We start from the raw sequence: 23,084 nt of genomic DNA on the forward strand, positions 1-23,084 counted from the left end.
TATATTTCCACGTGTCCTCAAAGGTCACGCTTGAGTGCCGCTTGTTGTTTTTGCAAAATCAACTTTAGAGATCGGCGTTTACATTGAGTAGGTGTCGAACAGGCGGAAGTTGTTGTTTTGTCGAAATTTAATAGAAGAAAACGAGACGAGTCAGCGAAGACGAGCCATAATGAAAATATTTATTTTCGTTGCCGCTTTTGTGTGTCTTGCCGGTGCTGATAATGCTAGCCATAGTGAACAGAACCCTTTTTCTGGTGTCTTTTGGCCGCCTTATTCCAGCCATTTGCTACAATCAACTAAAGCCCAAAGTAAGTAAAGTTACAAGAGTTTTTAGTTCATTTGGTTATTTGCACCAGTGTTTTTGTTCATTTTTAGCTTAAATGTCCAAAGTCTTTCAATCGTCACAGTTTTAAGTAAGCTATGATATAAACAAGTATACAGTTTTTAGTAGGCTATGCAAAAATAAACGACAATACAATGTAATTTGTTTTAAACATACCATAGCGTAGCCTAGCACAGTCGCGTGATAGCACTCGTTAAATACCCTGTTTGTTTTTTCTAGATATTTACAGTTCACTTAAAGGTCAGTAAATCATGTAAACAAAGGTTTAAAATGATAGCCTATAGCCTTGATATTGAGATTGTTCATAGTTAATAAAGAAATATAAGTTAGCTTACATGGTGTCCTGGTCTATTAGCTGACTGGGCATGCAGTTTCAGAGTAAATTTGTTATGAACATGAATTTCATCAGATTATGTTAGCGCAAGAAAAAATGCCTTTAGTGATTATGAGAGTTCCATTTTTGCAAGTCATAAGCTCATGTATACATAAGTGTCTAGAAAGCCCAAGATTAGTTCAACTGAAAAAGAGATGAGTATTTTAGTTAAATCTACCTTTATAACTTGCGCGGTTGTGTGTGCCGTTGTGAATTGATATAATGAAATGCGTATTTCTGTTATTCTGCAGTTTCCAAGCCAGCCCCAGAATGGCAAGGAACAGCTGTAGTTGATGGAGAATTTACAACCATCTCCTTGAACGATTATCGAGGAAAATACTTAGTCTTCTTTTTCTACCCCTTGGATTTGTAAGTTTGTAACAACACAGACATAAAAGATCCATTTATGTGAATCATTATAGACTGGCACTTGTGTTGCTTACAATGTTTTACTTTTAATTTTAGCACCTTTGTGTGTCCAACTGAGATTATAGCATTCTCCGATCGAATTGAGGAATTTAGAAACATCAATGCGGAAGTTGTTGCAGCATCTGTGGACTCTCATTTTACACATCTTGCCTGGTAATAGGAGACTGCTGTTGTTTTAATCTTAACATCGATTGCGTCTATTCCTTTGGATAGAAGTAGTATATAGTGGACTGGGTCCCGCTTTTTTAAGAGACCTCACACTGTTTAGCACCAAAACAAGAATAATAACACTGGGGAACAATTTTGAAAAAAAAATTTGTTGCCTTCGATTTTGCACTTGATTTAGGGTAATTCCGGTGTGCTGATTTCAAAAATGCCGCCAGTTTTCTTCTATCACGTCAAGTTTTTGCTCTACAGCATACATCAAAAATATGCAACTTTTCACGACTTTAGCCGTATTGCTTTTCCATACGTAATAGGAATGCACAAGCTAATCATATAGTAAGTTATATATAAGAAGGGTCAACTGAATTATTAAGCAAAAAAGGCACAGACATCGATTTAGGTCGATGCTTTTCCCCCATTTTTGGTTGGAGGATGCAATCATCAATAAAATATAATAAAATAAGCAATAAAATAATATCTATTCCTATCCCTGCAGAGTGATGAGTGGTGGTTCCAGGTTCATAAAATTTCACACTATTGTGCAATTTTGCATCAGTAACTGTCAAATGCCTTGAAAAGATGACGACTCTGTTACACCACACGTTTAGAAAGCTTGTCAACTGCGCTGATTCAAAACACGTGTTGCCTCGCTTTGGAGTTGTAGTTTCATAAAAGCGTGGAATGTAATTGCTTGATTCAAAAAATTTGTCAATATGGAATCGACAACAGAAAGCAGAAAAGCCTTAGCAAATATAAACAAGAAAATACGGAAACATAAAAATAGTCATTGAATTGTTGCAATATCACAAGCACAATTGGATCATATGTGTTGACCTTAAAATGGTATGTTTTCTTCTTGGTCAGCAACACGGATACACAAAGTATCCCTGCTATTTGCGTATGTGGGACAGCAGAGCTCGAGATCAGCACTGGGTGGAGAGGAACTGGCCTCCGAGATCTGACCTTAAACCTGGTGATCCCAATATTCTACATGAGCCGCTTGTTGACAGAGAGAAAATTATTTTCCCACCTCTGCATATAAAGCTCGGCCTAATGAAGCAATTCGTTAAAGCATTGTCAACTAAAAGCAACTATTTCAATTACCTCATTTTGGTTTTTCCTGGCCTTTCAATACAAGAAATTAAGGCTGGTGTATTTGATGGTCCACAAATTCGGCAACTCATCAAAGATGAACGTTTCAGTGGTTCAATGTCAGAATTGGAAGAAAATGCGTGGTTATCATTTAAAAACCTTGTCAAGGGATTTCTTGGGAATACACGGGCAGAAAATTATATCGAAATTGTTCAGAAGCTATTGGAAAGCTACAAAGAACTAGGCTGCAACATGAGCATCAAGATGAATTTTTTGCACAGCCATCTTGCTAATTTCCCGGAAAACCTTGGTGCAGTATGCGATGAGCAAGGATAAAGATTCCACCAAGATCTGAAGGTGATGGAGGAAAGATATCAGGGAAGATGGGACTTACATATGCTGGCTGACTAGCTATTGCTGGAGTATTAAGCGAGACTGCCCACAACTTGAAAATGCCAGGAAAAGCTACAAGCATAAATTTTTGCCCTAAAACTCGCACTTTATTTGCCCTGCAGAAGCAATATTCGTTTTAAGGAACAGAATAGAGCTGTACAAATGTTGATTTGAAAACCATTGAGTTACTTTCGGTTGCTTGTAGTTCTTAAAACGTTTTATACAATAAACGCAGATATCTTAAATGTTGTACTTTTTTGTGGGTTATGAGACAAAGTGGTGGGTGCCTAGCTCAAAAACTTGACGTGATAGAGAAAAACTGATGCCATTTTTGGATTCAGCGCCCAAAAGTTAGTCAAAAACAATTGTTAGATCGAAGTCAACAAAAATTGTGTTCCCCTGTGTAATTTAGCTTTTATTTTGTACAAATCTCAGTGTCATTTCTCATTCTTTTCTTGAAAAAAAATATTTTGGTGAAAATATATCACAAAGCAAAGCTTTAATGTGAGCGGATTTGCAAAAAATTGATATTTCATTTGTATGCATTATTGTTGCTTCATTAAGTTACCGCGCTTAAGATTGCTTAGGAGCTTAATTTGAATAATAGTTAAATAACTTGAGCATTTTTTCAACACATGCATTTCCTTTGTTCAGGGTCAATACTCCAAGGTCAGAGGGAGGTCTTGGTAAAATGAGCATTCCCATTTTGTCAGATATTACTCACAAAATTTCTCGTGACTACGGTGTGTTGCTGGAAGATCTTGGACACACATTGCGGTAGACAATTCTTTGCATGATTTTATTAAAAGTGTGATATCTTACATATATTATATTATATATATGTATTATATGTGCAATGCAATATTATTTTGTTAATTTCTGCAGTGGTCTTTTTATCATCGATCCTAAGGGTGTTCTCAGACAGATCACGATGAACGATCTTCCAGTCGGAAGATCTGTAGATGAAACTTTGAGACTGGTGCAGGCCTTCCAGTACACCGATGAACACGGTGAAGTGTGCCCTGCCGGTTGGCAACCCGGAAAGGACACTGTGAGTATAGCAGTTGAATTGTAGTATATTAGATATAGTGTGATATGTTATACCTAATGTCGTGCACACTCTTCTTTTGTTCATTTGACACATGTCATTAAAAAGCCCTGGCTAGATCAACAATCTAGATATACAGAAAACATACCCCACAAAACAAGTGTTAATATCCTTATCTCTATTCAAACAACATATCCTATTCTTGATGCTTTTGTGGTTATTTGTTTCAGCCATGGTTGGTTTAATCATAATTATTTTTTTTTTGTTAATTATCAGGTGTTTTAATAGTGAAAATTTTCTTGAAAAAGCTCCGGCTTTGCCTGAAGTAATAATTAGTTAATGTAAAGAAGATTAAAATGCATAATAAATTTCTAATTAACTCAAAATGTGATCAATTTCTTAGTCATTTGTAATGATTAACCTTCAATAAACATAGAAATTAATTTATCGATACTACTCGGCACGGTTAATAATAAGTAGTCACGTTGTTATCAGACTTATTGGTCAATGAAACATAAGAATAATGTATAATTGGTTTGTTTGTCCAAAAAGCACAGCTTTTTTGAATTAATTATTCTTCAATGTAGAAAAAACGATTCTTTAATTAAGCAATGCTGATTAAAACTCAAACCATTTTGGATTAACATTTACTTCTTTACCTTCCACGATGTGGTTACTAGTAGACGTAACTGCACCAACCCTGGGTCCAGTTGCTTTGTAGTCTTCAAATTACAGCATTTCTTTATTTGTACATATTAGGGGAGACATGAGATTAAAAAATAATTTACGATTTGTGTTGCTACAACGTTATTTCATTTTGGAAATAGTAATTACAATTTTGCATATTTTACATTCAGATTATTCCGGATCCAAATGAGAAATTGAAATACTTCCACAAGACCTCGGAGGCGAAAGGAGAATTGTAAAGAGCAATTGCTGCAAATGTCATATCACTTGTGTCTGCAAATACTGCGCAAATTGTGTATATTTTTTAACTAAATGCTGAGTTAAGCTATCGTGTATTGTGTCTGTTGGTTGTACGGTGTTTTGTTCAAATGCAGAAGCAGTAGAAGTTCCAGTTGGTGTCTATGAATTTGTGTTGTTAGTCAGCGTAAGTGTTTTAAAACAGTAAGTAGGGTAAATAAGATAAGAAGATGAGTATGATAAATGGTGTCGGAATACTTATCCTACGGTTGAAGAAGGTTTTTTAAATTTATGCTTTCAGAGTCTTCTTTAGTTCTATGTTATGCTACCAGAAGTTTTTCTTTTAACATCTAAACGTTAACAATGCCTTGTTTTGAGTGAAAGATTCATGAAAACAAAACGGCGGTTGCGATAATCCAAATGTTATTCAAAATATTGTTATCATTGTGGGGGTTATGTATGTTTTGTACTATTGGTTGAAACCGAAAACGACTCCATTTAAGTTAAGCTGTCTGAATCTGGTAGAAAATTGCTTGTCCCTTAATTTTGTCACATTTGATGTAATTTTTATGTTTTGTGGGTGTAGGCCTATAGGGCCTACTAACGCCACATCATAACCACACTGGCACGCTTTGTTGATGTTAAGTAGTACAAAAAGGAATTAAATATAACTTGGGTGGAGTTAAAATAGATTTATTAATATAAATAGTTGCAATAATCACAACAAGTGCAGGAATTGTGAGTTTTCGTGGTGAAATTTTTGATTGTACAATACGAATATTCCTGCGTTTCTTGCAGTTATGAAAAAATTTGATAAAAAAAACTTAGCTACTTAAATTTGAACGGAAGAAAAATTCAATAACAATATTTGTAAGTAAATCATTATCTTATGGGTTATAGTTTGGCAAAGTTGTTTCTTACTCAAATTTTATTTACCGGCTGTTTCTGCAAATGGGGTCAGTAGTAAATGTCAAGTGAGATGTCTATGAATAAATTCACGCAAGAGTGATTATCACGCTTCGTCTTCGAAGCAATCCAGTTTAGATCCTCTTTTCATGAAACTGGTCGAGGAGTAAGCATGGTAAGTCGTTTCATCTTATTATATCCATGCAATCGTTACTTGCAATGGTTTGAAAGTTGCTTATCTTGAATATTTACTACCTTAATTGTTGCCCTTTGCTTTATGTAATGGTTTGGTAAATGTTAAAAGGGTTTGGCCGTGCGGTTTTTGTCTCGCAAATAATGATCAGATGTATTATTATAAATCTTAGCCAAAAGGAAAGAAATCGAGAAAGAAGGTGGCTCCTGCCCCACTCTTGGCCAAGAAGGCCATTGCTAAGAAAGTGGTAAACCCACTTTTTGAAAAGCGCCCCAAAAACTTTGGCATTGGTAAGAATAGAAAATTTATTTGCTACTGTAAAATATTTTAATCTTAAATTGCAAAGGTAATTTTTCCAGTTTTCATAAATGTTTTTAGGTTATTTTGTCAGTTTTCTTAAACTTGCAAGGTCAGTAACTAATCAACGTTACCCTCTGACAATAATTAAAAGTTGCACCCCATTTTTGATAATTAATGTCTAGCTAATGATCAAATGTTGGACTAAACATGTGGTTAATAAAGATACTGCAAGTGCCTTCATAAAAGCAAAAGATACAAATAAAAATTTTAAAAGAATTACAAGTGGGTATTAATGGCTTCGCAAACAAATTTTCTGGTGGCGCTGTAATTACATTCCATAAGATTAGTTTTCTTCATTTATATATGAAAAAAGGTGATAATGTTAAAATTGCATGGTGCTGTTCAACTATAGAAACCCTTCAGTCTCAGTTTTAAGCCAACCAATTGATCATGTATAGGGTGTATTACTGTACTGCGGTACTTTTCAGTACCGTTACCATCGGTATTTCAAGTAAATTTGCAAGCGTTTAACGTCACATATGTTTTGGCCTAGAGCAGTGGCTCCCAAAATGTGGGCCATGGCACATTACTAGGCCACCAAGACATTCTCAATGGGCCACAGAGCCACTTGAAAAGATTCTACTGTTTTGTTATACTGTAGATATTATGCGCTTTGTTTTGAAAAACATAACATTTGCTTAAATTAAATTTTCAAAGTTATCGCTTGTGCCCAAATTTACAACACGTGGTGAGCCACGGATCACTTATAAATAGACATTTTGGCCACAGACCAAAAAAATTTGGGAACCGCTGGCCTAGAGTAACCCTTACAGGAAGCATAATTGTGGCAAACATTGCATTTGCATCAGGATCTTTTACACAAAAAGTACCGAACTAATTTTTTAGAATAATACGGTAACAGTCGGCACATTTTTCTCCAAGTACCGACTGCCCACTTCTGATAGTAGGTTCACTACAATCCTGAACAAACTATCAACATAGTCTATTATATTTTTGTAGCATAACATTATCTTTTATTATCATTAACATTATTTATTTAAATATAGCTTTGTATGCACATTTTCCGTGCCAGTGTAAAAATATGCTTCCTTCACCCAATGGCAATAACTGCAAAAACTCGTGTTTAAGAGCTGGACCAAACTATAAACCTGTTTTGCATTATATAGGCCAGGATATCCAGCCAAAACGTGACCTCACACATTTTGTCAGATGGCCAAAGTACATCCGTCTTCAACGCCAGAAGGTCGTCCTTCAGCGACGTTTGAAGGTGCCACCAGCAGTCAATCAATTCTCTAGCACCCTTGACCGCCAAACTGGTATTAATTCTTGTAAATTGATAACATGTCAAAGAAGTTAGCTTGCCATCAGTGATGATTAACTTTAAAAAGACATTACTGTATGACTAAATAACCCTTACCTATGCTGAGAAGGCAAGTTAACGAAACTGTTAATCAACTATTTGACAACTTCGTTGCAAGTTTAACCTGTTTTCTTTAGATTAATCTCACTAAATTGCTGTCCCTTGCATTGGCTTATTTGCCTTGCAAGTTATTGGTCACCCTTGTTGAAAAACATTTGTGACTCCACAATGCAAAGTTGCACAAAACAAACCACAAATGCTTTGTCTTGGCAACTATTCTAAACTAGAGTATTGAGGTGTGCAATGAACATATCATGTTCATTCAACCTTGCATTGTGTAAAATTAATCTACAGCCACGTCACTTTTCCGACTGGCGAAGAAATATCAACCAGAAACCAAGATTGAGAAGAGAGAACGCTTGCGAAAGCGTGCTGAGGAAAGGTGAAGCACAAGTTTGAATAAGCGTAACTAGCGTTTGTTGACTCTAAACCACCGATGATGACTAACTAATTCTGCCAGTATTATACAGCCTGATAAACTGTAGATGCTATCAACATACCGTTTTATCTGAGGTGGTTTTTGCGTATATGAAATATATTACTAGTAAACTGATTGGCAACAAGTTAAATCATTGCTTAATTGTACTTCAAACAGAGCCGCTGGAAAGCCAGACAAACCTACCCGTCGTCCAGTGGTCCTAGCAAGTGGAGTGAACACTGTCACCAACTTAATCGAGAGAAAGAAGGCTCAGCTGGTTGTGATCGCTCATGACGTTGAACCCATTGAGGTAAATACTTTGTAGTACAGACGACAAACTTGTAAATGTATCATGATGTTATTGGAACGAGGCATTTGTCTTAGGTTGTGTAAAGAACTGCGTTGAAACCGTTTTGGCAACTTCTCTGTTCACTCGCATAACACTGCTGTGTCAATGTTCACTCTGAGTAAAGTTCAACACCTACGCTTGACTTATCATAACAGTGAAGATGCTTTAATAAGTTTTACTCTTTTAGATCGTTATCTATCTTCCTGCACTTTGTCGCAAGATGAATGTGCCTTATTGCATTGTCAAGGGCAAGGCCAGACTTGGTCGTCTCGTTCATAGGAAAACCTGCACCTGTGTTGCGATAACCGATGTCAACAAGTAAGTCCCGTATTAGCTTTCCGGCTGAACATTCGGTGTCGATGATTACAGCAATATTTGCTATCTTGATTAGTTTTACCACTATGATAACACAACCCCACCAAGATCTCTGAGACACCAACGCACTTACTACAATAAACTGCATCGGTATGTCATCCGTTCATAAGAAACTTTATTTTCACAGCGAGGACAAGGGATCTCTGAGCAAGCTTATTGAAAGCGTCCGAACCAACTACAACGACCGATTTGACGAGGTAAGATCATTACAGGCATTACTAGTGAATAAGGACATCATTATTGCTGTGATGTGAATTGAATTTCTTCACCTGAACTAAGCTGAAGAAGAGAAAGGCTTACTCTCTGAGCAATACCAGAATCGAGATTGTGTCGATATGAAAGGTTTAATTGTGCAAGTAATTTCTAATTGTCCGTTCACAGATACGTCGTCATTGGGGCGGTGGTGTCATGGGCAACAAGTCTGTTGCCAAAATCGCCAAGATTGAGAAATTGCGAGCGAAGGAAGCAACGCAGAAGGCTAACCTATGATTAACTGAGTTGCAATAAAACATGTGAAAAATATATTTGTGCGTATGTTTTATTTTTTAAAAAATAGGGCAACATGAAAAGGAAAAAACTTAAAAATGTTTCTTGGGAGTTTGGAGAACTTTCTTGCGCACAGTTAGTAGTTTTTCATTTTCTTCCCAGCTATCGTCGTCTGTTAAGCAGTCAGGTATTCAGATAAAAAGGCCTCAGTTCCGGTTGGATACGGTTACGGTAAAACAGCTCTAGACACCAGTATCACAATAATCAACGCCTTATGACAACAAAAAGTATTTACCGGATGACGGGAAGTTGCGATCTGACTTTCTTATACTCTTGATCGGGGTCACAGCTTTGACAATGCTGAGAAAATTCTGCAGCGATTCCTCGTTGAATGCCCATGAACATGAAGACGCATGCAACGACGGCATTGACACAAAATCACCTAAGAAAGCACATCAGTTAATAATAACGTTCCCTATACCATATATTTTAAACTCTTGAAAGACTTGGTGGTGCCACCAAGTCCTAACAACACTGCCCGACTCAATTGTATGGTTAAATCAAAGTCAAAAAGGTACCAACCGAAAGACACAGGAGCGTCGTATGTTACTCGGTCGCAAAGACATTTCGGTGAGGTATCCTGGGCTTGTGTGGGGATGTCGTCTTCCTCATCACTCCGTTCTGACATCCATCTGCTCCTCAACCTCCTCCTGTGCTGGCATTCCTCCAAACTCGTCATCCACAGTTGGCGAGCATCTTTATTTTCTGTGCAATTTGAATAATTTGAGAAAATTAGCTTTCAATAATAATGTTTCTTTTGTTTGGATCAATCTAATTCGAATGCTGCTGTTGCAAACATACGACACATGTTGAGAGAAGGTTTGAAAAAGTAGTACAGTAGTAGTTGATTCGCAATTATGCAAATAAAGTTTGATTCTTGGTGGCGCTATGCTACCATTGTAATGCAACAGGGGTTCGAGCAATGAAAAATCATCGCTCAGTTTAAGTCAATCAAAAGCTTTTCTCAATGGTTTAATTAAACTTATCTTACTTTTAGTCTGAGTGTTAGTGATTTCTTGTGCGTCCTGCCCTTCTTGTCTGGCCAAGGGTTGTCCTGTATTTTTTACTTGTTCTTTACGGACACTGCTGCTTGCTTTAATGGAAGTCAATGTACAAAGAAAAGCAAAACAAATTGCAATTTCATTTTGAAACAATTAATTATTGTACCTGAGACTAACGGTCTTTTTTAAAATGCAATATATGCTATAGTATGAAGTAAGCCAATTGTTACCCGATCTTTGTTTAGCCAATCTTTCCTTGGCAAGATGAATGAGATATTGCAACGAAGCGTTGCGATAAAAATTCATAAAACTCTGACCAATATCAACATCAGAACTTTTTGAAGATTCTGGAGACAAAAAAGGGCAATTTCAAAAAATTGGTCAAAATAGAAACTTAACGGTGAATGTTAAATAAATGATAACACTTAAGTTTATTACCATTACTTGTTCCTGATTCCATCTTATTTCGTTGCACAGTTATACATTCATCTTCCTTGGCTAGGCTTTGGTTGTTGTGTGACTGGTTTGAATCTCCTACTGGCGTGTTCTCACGCTTTTTCTGTTTGTGCTTTTTTACATTATCGTTGTTACGTTTTTGCTTCATTTTTGACTTGGGCTGTGCCAGATTTGGAATGGATGGGCTATCTGACCTCTCATGGGCAGTAGTTACCACAGAAGCTAAATCACTCCACTGCGTAGGATTACTCAGAGAAAGATTGTCATTTGATGACTCTTTGCCTGTAACCTTATTTGAGGGTGGTATGTCCTTATTTTTGAAATCAGACTTATTTAAACCTGCCATGTTGGTTTTGACTTCTTTTACATTAAGGTCTGGTACATCATCACAACTTTCAGGATCACTTGAGATGTAAAGTTGCCTAGAATGTTTTTTTGGCTTTTTGCCACGTTTTGCTTTTACACCTTTGTTTTCATTGATCTTTGAAGATTGCACAAACTTTGGCCTCGGTCTTCTCGGTGACCTTCTCAAGGCAACAGTTTCAACTGATAAATAACATTTTGAGCTTGCTTTCTTCTTCTTCAGCTTTCCTTGTGGCTTCGGACTCTTTTCATTGCATGAAGGCTCAAACTCTGATTTGGACGGTGTCATGACCTTATAACAGCTTTTGTCCACGGACTTTAACATACTCAGGTCCTGAGCTGGAATGTCTGCAACAATGTTTTCAAGTTTGGTGTCTGCATTATCTCTTTCTGTTTCATCAGTTTTTCGTGGAAAGTTGCTTTCACTTAAGATTGTTGTACTTACAGGTTCAATGGCAGTGGTGGCTGTGTTTAAATCAATCACTGGAAGTGTACTAGTGGCTAAATTTGTCTTTGAAGTAGACGTACTCGCTTTGCTTAGGCCACTTGGACAATTTAATTTTAATCCGGAAACTTCTTTTCTGTCTTCATTTGCAGCAGAACTTTGTATTTTATTTTTTAATTTATGTTTCTTCGGCGACTTCTTTGACAACGATTTTGCTTCTTTTGCTAAAATGGAGTCCAAAATAATCCTTTTGGAATTGGCAACTTCCCTTTCCACAGGTTTGACAGACGATATATTTATTGCCACTGTTTTATCCTGAAATGGCACATCCATTGTTTTTGTAACACTTTGCTCCACTTCATATTGGGACCATGTTCCGCGTGAAGACTCTGGTGTGGAGCATTCCACCACCACCTCGGAGCCAATATCCATAATCGAGGTATTTTGCACACTCGGTGGATCAATGGATTTTCGTGAAAACAATGGAACCGGCAGGCTAAGGGGCAAGTTATCATTTACTGCAGTTGGTTTCTTTGCTTTCAGTGATTTCGTATCTTTTTCACATTGAAGCTTGCTTTGTATTGTTGCAATCGATTCCATCTTATTTCTATTGGCTGTTCTTGTTAATGTATTATGTTTAGGTGATGTCATCCTTTTGTCAAATTTTGATGAAGTCTTGGCAGATTTTACGAGAGCATAATTATTTTTATCAACTGAATTAAAACCATTTTCATCATCACATTTATTATGATGAGAGAGAGGTAAAGCTTGTTCCAAGTTTTTGCCAGTCAACCTTACTTCAGCTTTCAGGTTGTGCATTGGAGACAGAGGCGATGGCGTTTTGCTTAAACAAGTAGATTGCTTTCCACGACTGGTGATGTCATCCATCTTTACGCTTGAATGAGCATTAGTAGGTGGCAATTTCGAAAGGCGCTCGGCAGACAACCTTCTTCTTGGCTCAGACTGATCTACAACTTCTATACCCATGTGGTGAATCGTGGCTTGAATTGAGTCTTCGTCATAGTCAAGTTGATCGTAGATGTCTAACATATCACCATGAGCATTGTTTTTCAATTTATGTGGCGACACTAATAAAAGATCCTTTGCGGATTTTGCTGATATCATTTTATCATTATTTGCTGATGGTGTAGAAGCTGATTTAGCTCCACTTTTCGGACTTTCAATAGTTAACAATGGTGTCTGGATTACTGGCGTTTTATCAGGTTTCTCTCGTTCACTATTCTGTGATTTGCCAGATTCAACAGATTTTACTGGATGTGGATTAACAGCATGTTTTGATTCTGATAAAGCTTGCAGCAGCTTATCTGCTTCCTTTACAGAACGAACACAAACAGCACTATTTGGCTGACTTTTAGTATTGTTGCTAGATTGTAAGTTGCGGCCAGACAGAGACCGAAGTATTTTCTTGTCCGGCATATCAGTTGAAGAGTCAGCCTTTCTTTTTAATGTTTCCGTGGCACGAAGTATTTCAATGCTTACATCTTCGCTCGTTACAGTTGAAAACGCAGGTTTGTTTGAATCAATCTGTGATAAAGTTTCCGCTTGGTCAGGGAACTTAATCGGTGAAATTCCTTTGGGATTTGAAAACTCCTTTTGTGCAGAAGGATTAGATACTCCCCCAGAACTCATACGGGTCCTGTCTCTCCTCCTTTCTCTTGGCTCTGTCAAACTGCTGCCGGATTCTTTGGTTGGTTGCCGGTTGTATCTGTTTCTTGTGTTAACTGGTTCATGAGATCTTCGATGTGGTTGATCTCGATCATCAACACTTCTTCCACGTGAAGAATGACGATCTGGTTTGTATCTATCCGGGCTTGCTCTACTCCTTCGTGAACTCTCACGCCGTCTTTGATCAGGTCTTGGGTCTCTCCTACCTTCCTTTTGCTCTCGTTCAGATCTCCGACTTCGATCTTCGGAATGTTGGTGTGATTTCTTTGAGGAAGACTCAAGTTGTTTACCATCCCTATGACGTGGTTTTAACAAGCTTTCTTGTTTCTTCTGTTTCACACACTGACCATTCTTGTCATCTTTACTTGGAAGGGTTTTTTCGAAAGCTGGCGAATGTTTACGATTAGTGGACTGCCTTTCATGGTTTATTCGCTGAGTATCAAATGAACCTGGTTCCACATCATGAGACAGCCTTGCGTCATGGATATGAGGATTTATATTTTCAGTGGAACCAGCAACAGCTTTGTTGACACTGGGCAGATTATCATCATTCATACAAGATTTTATTGAATTGTTCTGATCGGCAAACTTCTCTTTATTGCACCTGTGCCGATTTGGTTGCTTAGAACTATGTCTGCGATTTAAGTTTGTGTCATTACCTTCACAACCTGAAGACCTTCGCGCATTGTTTTCACGATGTAATGCATCATTCGACGAACTCCTCAATCGTCTGTCTTTCCAAGGTGCGGTTTCCAGAGACTGATGAGCAGAAGCTGGTTTGCTTTTTTGGACGTTTTCCGAGATATTTTGATTTCCTTCATCAAGGTTAAGTTCATTTCTAATGACAGTCCTAGTTTTTGTAAAGGTTGATTGTAAAGGAACAGCTTCTGGTGAGATTTTCTTCTTTGTATTTGGCAATGTTGCATTTGTTGCAGTATTTGAAACTTTTTCTTCAAGACTTTCTGCAAAATACAACTAAGATAGTTTACTGTACAATCAATTACGTCTACTATTTTGTTTGTGTATGCACACTTCCAATAAATTCAAGCATGCATGCACATCAAATAATTAGATTAACTTTCAAATAAGAAAACTGCACACATAAAAGTTACCTGATTTCTTTGCCGGTATTACATCATCGATTCTTCGACCTTTCAAAGACACTGACTTTGATGAAGGATTTCTTTTTGCATTCTTGTTACTTTGGAATGTTTTTCTTGGAGGAATTTGTCTTCATAAATAAGACACAAGACATTATCGGTACAATAAATAAAATAAACAGCTTTGAATTTATGAAGTCACTCACAGCTGGCCACTGCCACCTGAAAGCCGAGCGATCACTTTATTTTTCCTTTCAAGTTCTATCTTCGCGGTCTCAAGTAAACTGGTAAAATTTTCCTTCAGCACACGATTTTGCTCAGTCTTGTTGTTAAGCTGTCAATGCAATAAGAAATCTTTCAGAAAAACACAACTCATTTTCTTCATAACTAAAACCACAAACACAAAATGGCGAGAAAATTTTCTCTATTTACACTGATTGTTGCTTGATTCAACTGTTGCGATAAAAGACGATTTTGTTCTTGCAACTGCTGTTTCTCCAAGTTGACCTACAATATAGTAGCAAAATGTGATGGTTTCACGATAAAAAGCGTGGTACATTCACCCATGGCCTTATCATGTACTGGTAGTGTATACAGACAAGGCAACTACATCATCATCTCATCTGACTCAAAATGTTCAAAGAAAAATTATTAAGACAACTGTACATGCCAGAATCCGTCTAAAACTTCCACACTACTCAAAGAATATTTACCTCTTGTATAGAAAGACATTGACCGTTTTCTGCATCGTTAACAAGCAAATCTTCATAAAGATCAAGCGCACTAACTTGACTTGTTTCGTCAATATAAGACTGCAATTTATCGTTATCTTCATCAAGGCAGTCAAGGTCCATGTTGCAGCTATTAAGTAACTTGACTTCTTATCTACCTTCTTTTTTAAAATGGTGAAAGTAGAAGGTAGGACTCCATACCGATTACTTTCGAATTCAATTTTCCCGACTTTTGCACAGTTTTATAGCTTCAGAAACATTTGCAAAGGCTGGTTTGTTTTTCCAGCAAAGGCTAGCCGGACGTGCATAACATTGATCAAAGCAACATACAGATAAAAACAAAAAAGCAGTTGCCTAAAACCTGTAAAAGCTCTCACTTTTCAGTCCGTTTTTCCTAAAACGAAAGTGTCATTGCTTGCACTGTATCAAAACATACGATATCAAAACAATTCACACTTGAAGACGAATTTATACACAAGACATTGCCACTTGCCAGGAACAAAATTTGGCGCCATTATTCAACAAAAAAGACGTCATGGCGCGTACAGGTTTCTTTTTACTTCTTGTCAATGCTTTGATATAGTAAAGGTTTAAGTATGCACAATATTTCATTTATAATTTAATGTTCAAAGTAACATTATTTACAGTTAAAAAGTAATTATATAAAAAACGGCTACAACTAAAAGAAGACGAAAAATTTTATCGAGACAGCTGCAATACCAATACCATATTAATACTTTATTGGTCAGGAACCTTAACATCAAATTCAACTCGGATTAATCAACAGACGGCTGTTCATTTACAGTATAAGAACCTTCTTTTGGAGGATTCCTCTGTTAGGTTATGAAAGGCCATCACAGCGTTTTCTTTGACAGATTTTTCGTAGTTTTTCCACTGTTCGCCATCACAACTCTTCTCAACCGCTTGCGGCAATGCAGTTTCAGGCAAAACAATTGTCCGTTTCACTTGCTACCAGTTTGCCGTTCATCCAAGTACTGCAGGAGAATTTACAGTTCCGGAATTTAGCCTAGGTAGTCTGCGACTTTAAAAAGTGACAATTTTGACTAATAATAATTATCTATTGGCCTGAGGACAATTTGAAATTAATTTTTCCTAGCCTAATTCTAAATTATCTAAAAGTAATTCATCATTTGGACACCTTAAGGTCAAGCACTGACGTTTTATCAGCTACTCGAGTAGAAGAGAGTAAAATGAAATGTTTTGCAAAATCGAAAATTCATATTTTTTTGAAGTTTTTATTAAATTTTGTCGAGAAAGAATCCTTGTCCTATGCTATTGAAGTTTTGCAATAATTCTCATTGTTATGTTACAAGTAAGCGATAGAAAATCTTGGGTGCGCGAAACAATTAAAGCTAGCCTAACAAGTGCGGGTAAGCAATGAAAATGCGCCATTACACAGTTTGACTTATTCAATCTTTATATCATTTAAAACGGGTGCATAGAAGCTCTGCTCAAGTAATTTTGTGCTTTTTGACTTGGACAGAACTTTTACACACTCAGTTTTCAATTGATTTAAATATTGAATACGTCAAACTGTGGACATTACTGTAATTGCGTAACCACACTTGTCTTTATTGTTTTTTTAGGACATGCAAAGTTTTGAGGTCTAATATACAAGTGCAGCACAACCACAAGAGGCATTGTATACTAGACCCCAGCTACTCAAATTGTGAAATAATCTGGTTGTGCACTTGTATACTAGACCCAAATTTTGCTGGAAGTGGTCAGGATACTATACAGTGTGGTTGTGTAAGATGTTTCCATTGTTGGAAACGAGTCTATTATATTATTATTATAGCTAAAGGCTAGCTCGGTAATCATCGCCGGATTTTAATCATATAAAGATTTCCCCAATTTGAGGATAAAGATTATTATCATACCATATCGTCAGTTTGGTATTTAATGTTAATTTTATTCTGTAAGTTTAGTTGTAATAGTTTAATGTTTCAATTTTTTTCCACATTTTTAATGTATCATACAAAAGAGTTTAATCATATAATTTATTACTCATAGTGCAGCTAGGAAAAATTGGTACGTGTACGTTTATTCTTAAAAATGGCTGATGTCTGGAAAGAAATCGAGCGTCTGCAAGCAAATTTGCAGCGTACTCAGCATTCGAGTACTAAGCAAAAGTAAGCTTTTCCATTAAGAAATGTCAGTATGTCGGCACTGCTTGTAAGATTTAATATTTTGAAATAAAATATATACTTGGCAATAACCTGAACATAACACAAAAACTTTTTCAATGTGATAGACTTTCGGAGCGAAATTGCATTGAAATTTTGATGAAACTGCAAGAAATGAACCTGCTTGATGTCATGCACAGCTCTGATGGAAAGGAATACCTCACACCCAAGCAATTGACTCGAGAAATTAAAGATGAACTATACATGCATGGAGGTGATGTCTTGTCTTGCACTTGTGCATAATATCTAGTAAATGGATAAATAAATTATTTTTCCAAACGACAAGATCTTTGCAAAGTTTTTTTGAAATGTTTGTGTCTAACAAAAGTGACTGAAAAACTATACAGGGAATAACGTTTCTGCAGTTGATGTGCTTGTGTATATATAGTATTGATCACTTGGAAAAGAGATTTTAATTTTTTTTTGTGATTAAATATTAATATAATTTTAATATTTATGATATAATAAAAACAGGCCGCGTTAATATGGTGGAATTGCAGCAAGCATTGAATGTTGATTATTCCCACATTGAAGCAAAATGCAACGACCTTGTGAAATCGGATCGCAAGTTGCAAATTATTTATGGCCAGATTATTGAAAGGTGATTTTGAAGGAGGAACATATAAAAAATTTGTTAGTTTTAATGAAGTAATGTAACCTGGCCTAGAAATACTGAGATTTGTCTTTAGGTCATATTTGGATAGACTGGCAGAGGAATTAAATGATAATTTACAGTCTTGTGGCCAGCTAACTATCGCAGAAGTCAGCAAAACGTACGATTTACCGGGAGAATTTCTAATTCCTGTAAGTTTTTCATTTGCAATGCTGTTTCCTTTTTGTCACATTAAACTAGCAGATAAAAAATGAATTATGTATGCGTACGAAAAAGGTAATTATACCGTATTGTTCAACTCTGACCAAGTTATAAAGGTAATTAGCTTAAAAACCAAAGATCAATGTCTTTCTTGCCTCCATTATTTATTTTAACGCTACACGCTGTAACTACAGGAGCTGATGGCACGACTGGGTAGCATCATACAAGGACAAATGGACAAACATAGGAAAGACTCAATCTACACAGAAGCGTATGTGGCTAGTCATAAGGTTAGAGATTAACCACAACTTGTTACATTTGTTAGGTATAACATCATTATATAAGACAGTGGTAGTGCTGCACTGGTCAGTCACAAGAAGATGACTGATACTGCTACTAATTCACTGTTTAATTTCTGAAATCTACTCCGTAGGTTCTAGGCAATTATTGAGCAATGCAGGTATATGACTGCTTGCAGTGTTTAATTATTTTAATGTGTCATGCTCAGTGTAATTTGTTGTCTGTTAAACTGGGATGTTTTGTTGTGATATTTTACATCTGTTAGATACATCCACAATTTTTAGTTAAACAAAGCTAAAGTTAGCTTTTGCTGATTAGTTTGTAACAAACATTAATAAAAGTGATTTGTGATAAATCAATGGTGTCTGTTTCTTTCAAGGCACGCATCCGTGGACTACTGAGTGCTGTGACTCGGCCTACGACATTCCAAACTCTTTCTTCACAAGACCTACCGTTACAACTTCTCTTCTGTGAGTCATTTTTGTTAATCAACGATTATAATAATGCATAGCAGTTTCTGCCTTGTTTATTTAAGGTTGTTAATTTAATCGCAAATGACTTATTTTTCCAAATAAAATTCTGTTCTTATTTGCTTGATGACTTTGCCAGCTATCGTGGAGGAATTGATCAAGGAGGGTAGGATCAGAGGTCAGGTTGTGGGAGGGCGATCTGAAAAGTCTACATTTTTACCAAACATCCACACAGAAACTCAGAATCACTGGATTGATAATTTCTTTGCTCAAAATAACTACTTAGGTACAGTGTCCAATATACATGATAAGTTACGTACAACCTTTCTTTATTATTATTCACCGTATAAATTCTTTGATCAAACTCAACAAACATGTTATTTTAGAATATGATGCTGTGTATCGCCTTGGTATCACTGATGCTAAGTCCTACTTGAAACGACGATTAGAACCTAGCAAAACCAAACCACTCTTCCTCAAGACTGTCTGTGTTGGTTGGAGTTTAATTGACCAAGTCGTAGCGTCAATTGAGGAAGCTTTATCTAATGGAGAATGGACAGACATTTCAGTATGTCTTATCTGTTGTTTTTACCTACAAAAAAATTCCGTGTTCCTAAAGTCATTTCTGGCCCTTTTTCATGGAATAAACAGGTTCTTCTACCAAGTTCATTTTCCTCCGAGGACAGCAACCAACTGCTTCATCACATTCAAAGAGAACGGCTGAAGCAAACGGGAAGCGTTCCTGGCGTGATATTTGCAGATACCATCATTGCGAGTCAGTCGTTTGTTGATTCCTGTTTGAAACATTTTGACGGGATGATAAAAGGAAAAGCGGACAAGGTATGTAGTGCACTTGGCTGAAAAAGTCAGTGGAATAGAAAACCTTGAACAACACAGTGCAATCAACCACAACTCTTACTGACTTTGTTGGTGCACTTACATCCGTAAACATGACTTCGGGTTTGTTGGTAATGTTTAGACACACTTTAATACATTACGCTTAAATAGCAAATAAACAGTACTGAATAGTTTACTATTTAACATTTGCTATTAATAATCTATTTATCATGAAGTAGCCACGTCTCAAGCACTATTTGGGATTTTCTCTAATTTCTCTATCTTTCTAGGACGCTAAAAAAGCTTCTGTCTTTGCTCTCACTGAAGAAGAACGGAAGGAATATTCTGGTCAAACTACTGACCTCAGCAAGAAAGCAGATAAGAAAGGTGAGACAAAATGTACTGAATGGTTTTTATGGTTTTCGAAATCCATTACATTGAAACATATCAGAAACATTTATAGTTCCTCCATATAAACTATAATTTATCAGGATAAACAAAGAAATATTTCACAGTTTTATGAAGTTGTGAATGCAACTACAAATAGTAATTTGTTTAACAATGTACTAAATAACCACAATTCAACTGTGATGTGGATGAAAACATTTTATGTCAAGCAAAGCTGGTTATATGAAATCCCAGATATTCAGAATGCCAATGCATATGTGAATGTGTTGTCAAATTTAGTGCCAATGTACCCAGCAAATGACAATGTTGATAAAACAGTGTTTTTTCATGTGATGTCCAGATGAACGCAGGAAGAAGGCGTTCGAGGGATCGGGAAGCATCAAGAGATCCGGTGATGGTGGATCGGGAATAGGAGGAAGAGAAGTGAAGACAAAAGGAAAAGACAAGAAGAGAATGAAGTGGAGTACGCTGGACCCAATAAAATGTTGTTTAGTTTAGCATCTGTTTTGTTGCGAATTTTTTTCTAACTATCCCATTGATAAGGATGGTGAACATTGTCATAGGATAAGGCATTTGCAAGTCTTGTAGTACATTAAATGCCAGTCACAAATATTTCCAGAGAAAGAACAAGAAATGCAGGAGGATAAACCCTCCAGGAGCCAGCAGCATCAACAGGAGGAAGCCTCGTTTATGGACATCGACGAAATAACAGATGTGTTACGAGATCGTCATAATGACTGTCCGGATGCATTTCTTGAAGAACTTGGCGCCAAGCTGCATAGGTGTTTCAACGAGCATATATTCATACCTAGGGCAGACATACTGTATGTGTGGGGAATTATTACCATTGTGTTACACTCGTCATTTGTAGTACTGTCATGTACAGATACTAACACACTAGATTATACTCGATTTTACGACTTACGTACGTATTAAACCAGGCAACAATATTCATCATGCATTATATTCACTGTACTTAAGTTCTCAAATCTAGCCTTGAAATTGATAATTTTATTGCACTCCATTGAAGATTTGTGTACGTCCACAGACCACTTACTGCAGCATATCAGTCTGCTGTAAAGTCAGTGTTCCTGCTTTCTGCACAACAAATGAAAGAAAAGCAAAAGGCGCTTACAAAGAAAACAGATGAGTTCGATTCTTTGGATAGATCATCGTACAAATCGAGACGACAACTTGAGGAGGAAATCAATGCGATGTGGTCAAAGACTCGACTCTTTATGGAGGCTTTAAATTTTTTCGAAGGTGAAGTCATCATTTTAAAGGTTCCATTTTCTTATTCAGAAGTTTTGAATAATCTTTTGCGACAGGTGAAGTGTCTGGTATTTTACAAAAACATCTCCTGGCAACTGTATGTACTGATATCACCAACTCTTTGTTTATGCTGACCGCTAACGAATTTCTTTCTGGTGTTGAAATTGACAAAGAAATCAACGCAGAGGTATTCACAAATCTGTTGCACCTGCCCATTTAATCACATAAGTACAGGTAAAGTAATTTCTTAGTTGTGTTTTAGGTTCGAATCAAATTGCTCTCAAGGTTTCCGAACAATGTAAAACCCTCTTTGACACGCTTGAATAATTCCCTTGTTGGTAGGATTATTGATGAATTTCAAACTGCGTTAACCGATGCAACATCACGTGATGTGTGTGATGTTATGCTGAAAAGTGGAGACAAGAAAAGAGACAGGTAGGAAATGATGACTTATTAAATAAAACCAGTTATCACTATTTCAGTAAATGGGTGATTGCTGGGAGAACAATTTAAGGTTCCAATCAGCTTCCTTCATCGTTTTTGGGCTCATCTTGTTCTTGATTGTAAAATACGAATTCAAAGGTTTTGCATAATGGTCAGCTTAAATGTTTCACAGTGTCATATATTAGGTCTCTTTAACACATCAGTTTCTTATTTCGTCGTCATTTGGGATTTTCGTACATAAATGGAACAGATAACATTGTTGATTGTTATAAAAAGGCAAGTCAGCCACAGCCACAAGATGTCACATCTTCAACAGCTGAGAGAAGAATCCAACCCTGCATTGGTCCTCCACATTGCCACGCTTGTCATTTTCCAGGTAACACAATTTTAACTAAAAAGTCATACTGTTTTAAATTGTTTTTTATGAGATATTGGAAATGCAGCCACTTGAAAAATTAGTGTTAAATTAATTAATAAAATTAAATTAGTTATGTAATAGAAGTAGCTTGTCACCAATGGCAAAAAAGTTTAACATCAATGAAGTATTGTGATTATTTACAGAGTGTCACTGGAACGATGTTGAACGCACCAGGAAAAGTTGTTCCAAATATCATAAATCGCCTGCAATCATTTCTCGATAGGGTGAGTGCTGAAATGTGCAACGTTTTATTTATACTTTACTGAAGCCTAACTCAGATACAAATATTTAATTGCATTTCTAGGAGGTGTTTTTGAATCTGATAAGTTATCAAGAATTGGTTGTCAAGCACTTGACCTTGCTCAACAATAATGGGGACAATCTGGAAATTGGTGAAGTTGAGCAAAAATTAAACGAGAATTTAGATGAAATAAAACAACTTGCCGCGACGACTAAAAAGAAACAAGCCAATTAACTTGTTTGATTATATTTAAAGCTTTCTAACTGGTGCAATTACTGTTCTTCCTGGCAATATCACTTCCATCCCTTGCTTCTGTTTATACATATTAGATAAAGTTCTATTTATAGTACAAACTGTTGTCTTAACTGTGACTGACAAAAGCAAAAACATCATTTTCACTGATTACTTGTGTTTACAACTGTACATAAAGTTGTTTGGTTTCATATATGCTTTGAAAAGCTTTAATTGCTGCAAGGTTTTTTGGTGCTTATGATGTTGTGAGGATTGTGTGTGTTGAGATGTACAGATATGATGAGTGCATGGGCATGTGATTCGTGCAATAAAACTTGCCTCTATCAGATGCAGTAGTTAAGCAA

General features: G+C 36.5%; 4 protein-coding genes and 1 non-coding gene across 5 annotated transcripts; 4 read left to right on the forward strand and 1 right to left on the reverse strand.

Moving 5' to 3' along the window:
- Positions 1-72: 72 nt before the first annotated feature.
- LOC143470336 (peroxiredoxin-like) lies at positions 73-4,921 on the forward strand. Its single transcript, XM_076968396.1, has 6 exons — positions 73-308; positions 968-1,085; positions 1,182-1,298; positions 3,450-3,572; positions 3,681-3,846; positions 4,701-4,921. The coding sequence occupies exons 1-6, from the start codon at positions 170-172 to the stop codon at positions 4,767-4,769; spliced, it is 732 nt and encodes a 243-aa protein (XP_076824511.1). The 5' UTR covers positions 73-169; the 3' UTR covers positions 4,770-4,921.
- An 897-nt stretch (positions 4,922-5,818) lies between these two features.
- LOC143470798 (large ribosomal subunit protein eL8-like) lies at positions 5,819-9,273 on the forward strand. Its single transcript, XM_076969071.1, has 8 exons — positions 5,819-5,848; positions 6,039-6,156; positions 7,354-7,503; positions 7,902-7,989; positions 8,203-8,335; positions 8,562-8,692; positions 8,877-8,946; positions 9,131-9,273. The coding sequence occupies exons 1-8, from the start codon at positions 5,846-5,848 to the stop codon at positions 9,236-9,238; spliced, it is 801 nt and encodes a 266-aa protein (XP_076825186.1). The 5' UTR covers positions 5,819-5,845; the 3' UTR covers positions 9,239-9,273.
- On the forward strand, positions 8,729-8,809 carry LOC143471463 (small nucleolar RNA SNORD24). Its single transcript, XR_013119552.1, has one exon. It is a non-coding gene; the product is annotated as a small nucleolar RNA SNORD24 (small nucleolar RNA).
- A 27-nt stretch (positions 9,274-9,300) lies between the features above and the next one.
- Positions 9,301-15,547, reverse strand: LOC143470797 (uncharacterized). Its single transcript, XM_076969070.1, has 10 exons — positions 15,060-15,547; positions 14,779-14,853; positions 14,553-14,680; positions 14,359-14,477; positions 10,735-14,208; positions 10,527-10,643; positions 10,287-10,388; positions 9,818-10,000; positions 9,531-9,677; positions 9,301-9,407 (listed from the first exon to the last, which is right to left on the reverse strand). The coding sequence occupies exons 1-10, from the start codon at positions 15,198-15,200 to the stop codon at positions 9,328-9,330; spliced, it is 4,566 nt and encodes a 1,521-aa protein (XP_076825185.1). The 5' UTR covers positions 15,201-15,547; the 3' UTR covers positions 9,301-9,327.
- A 1,549-nt stretch (positions 15,548-17,096) lies between these two features.
- LOC143470799 (E3 UFM1-protein ligase 1-like) lies at positions 17,097-23,068 on the forward strand. The gene is made up of 18 exons (XM_076969072.1): positions 17,097-17,230; positions 17,353-17,498; positions 17,759-17,885; positions 17,974-18,088; positions 18,293-18,388; positions 18,778-18,868; positions 19,008-19,154; positions 19,255-19,436; positions 19,520-19,708; positions 19,996-20,092; positions 20,454-20,576; positions 20,733-20,895; positions 21,162-21,376; positions 21,442-21,572; positions 21,648-21,820; positions 22,106-22,205; positions 22,391-22,471; positions 22,552-23,068. The coding sequence occupies exons 1-18, from the start codon at positions 17,154-17,156 to the stop codon at positions 22,720-22,722; spliced, it is 2,424 nt and encodes an 807-aa protein (XP_076825187.1). The 5' UTR covers positions 17,097-17,153; the 3' UTR covers positions 22,723-23,068.
- The last annotated feature ends 16 nt before the right edge of the window (positions 23,069-23,084 follow it).

This window comes from Clavelina lepadiformis, chromosome 9 (genome assembly GCF_947623445.1).
Source record: "Clavelina lepadiformis chromosome 9, kaClaLepa1.1, whole genome shotgun sequence".
Classification (NCBI taxonomy): Eukaryota; Metazoa; Chordata; class Ascidiacea; order Aplousobranchia; family Clavelinidae; genus Clavelina; species Clavelina lepadiformis.

Coding starts and splice junctions, on each gene's coding strand:
- LOC143470798 (XM_076969071.1), top strand. Junction 6,157..7,353: donor CCCCAAAAACTTTGGCATTG/GTAAGAATAGAA, acceptor TGCATTATATAG/GCCAGGATATCCAGCCAAAA. Junction 7,504..7,901: donor CACCCTTGACCGCCAAACTG/GTATTAATTCTT, acceptor ATTAATCTACAG/CCACGTCACTTTTCCGACTG.
- LOC143470336 (XM_076968396.1), top strand. CDS start 170: ATGAAAATATTTATTTTCGTTGCCGCTTTTGTGTGTCTTGCCGGTGCT. Junction 1,299..3,449: donor CATTTTACACATCTTGCCTG/GTAATAGGAGAC, acceptor TCCTTTGTTCAG/GGTCAATACTCCAAGGTCAG. Junction 3,573..3,680: donor GATCTTGGACACACATTGCG/GTAGACAATTCT, acceptor TAATTTCTGCAG/TGGTCTTTTTATCATCGATC.
- LOC143470799 (XM_076969072.1), top strand. CDS start 17,154: ATGGCTGATGTCTGGAAAGAAATCGAGCGTCTGCAAGCAAATTTGCAG. Junction 17,886..17,973: donor TATGGCCAGATTATTGAAAG/GTGATTTTGAAG, acceptor ATTTGTCTTTAG/GTCATATTTGGATAGACTGG. Junction 20,577..20,732: donor CAAGAAGAGAATGAAGTGGA/GTACGCTGGACC, acceptor AAATATTTCCAG/AGAAAGAACAAGAAATGCAG.
- LOC143470797 (XM_076969070.1), bottom strand. CDS start 15,200: ATGGACCTTGACTGCCTTGATGAAGATAACGATAAATTGCAGTCTTAT. Junction 14,681..14,778: donor TGAATCAAGCAACAATCAGT/GTAAATAGAGAA, acceptor TTGCATTGACAG/CTTAACAACAAGACTGAGCA. Junction 9,408..9,530: donor TCGCAACTTCCCGTCATCCG/GTAAATACTTTT, acceptor ACTGCTTAACAG/ACGACGATAGCTGGGAAGAA.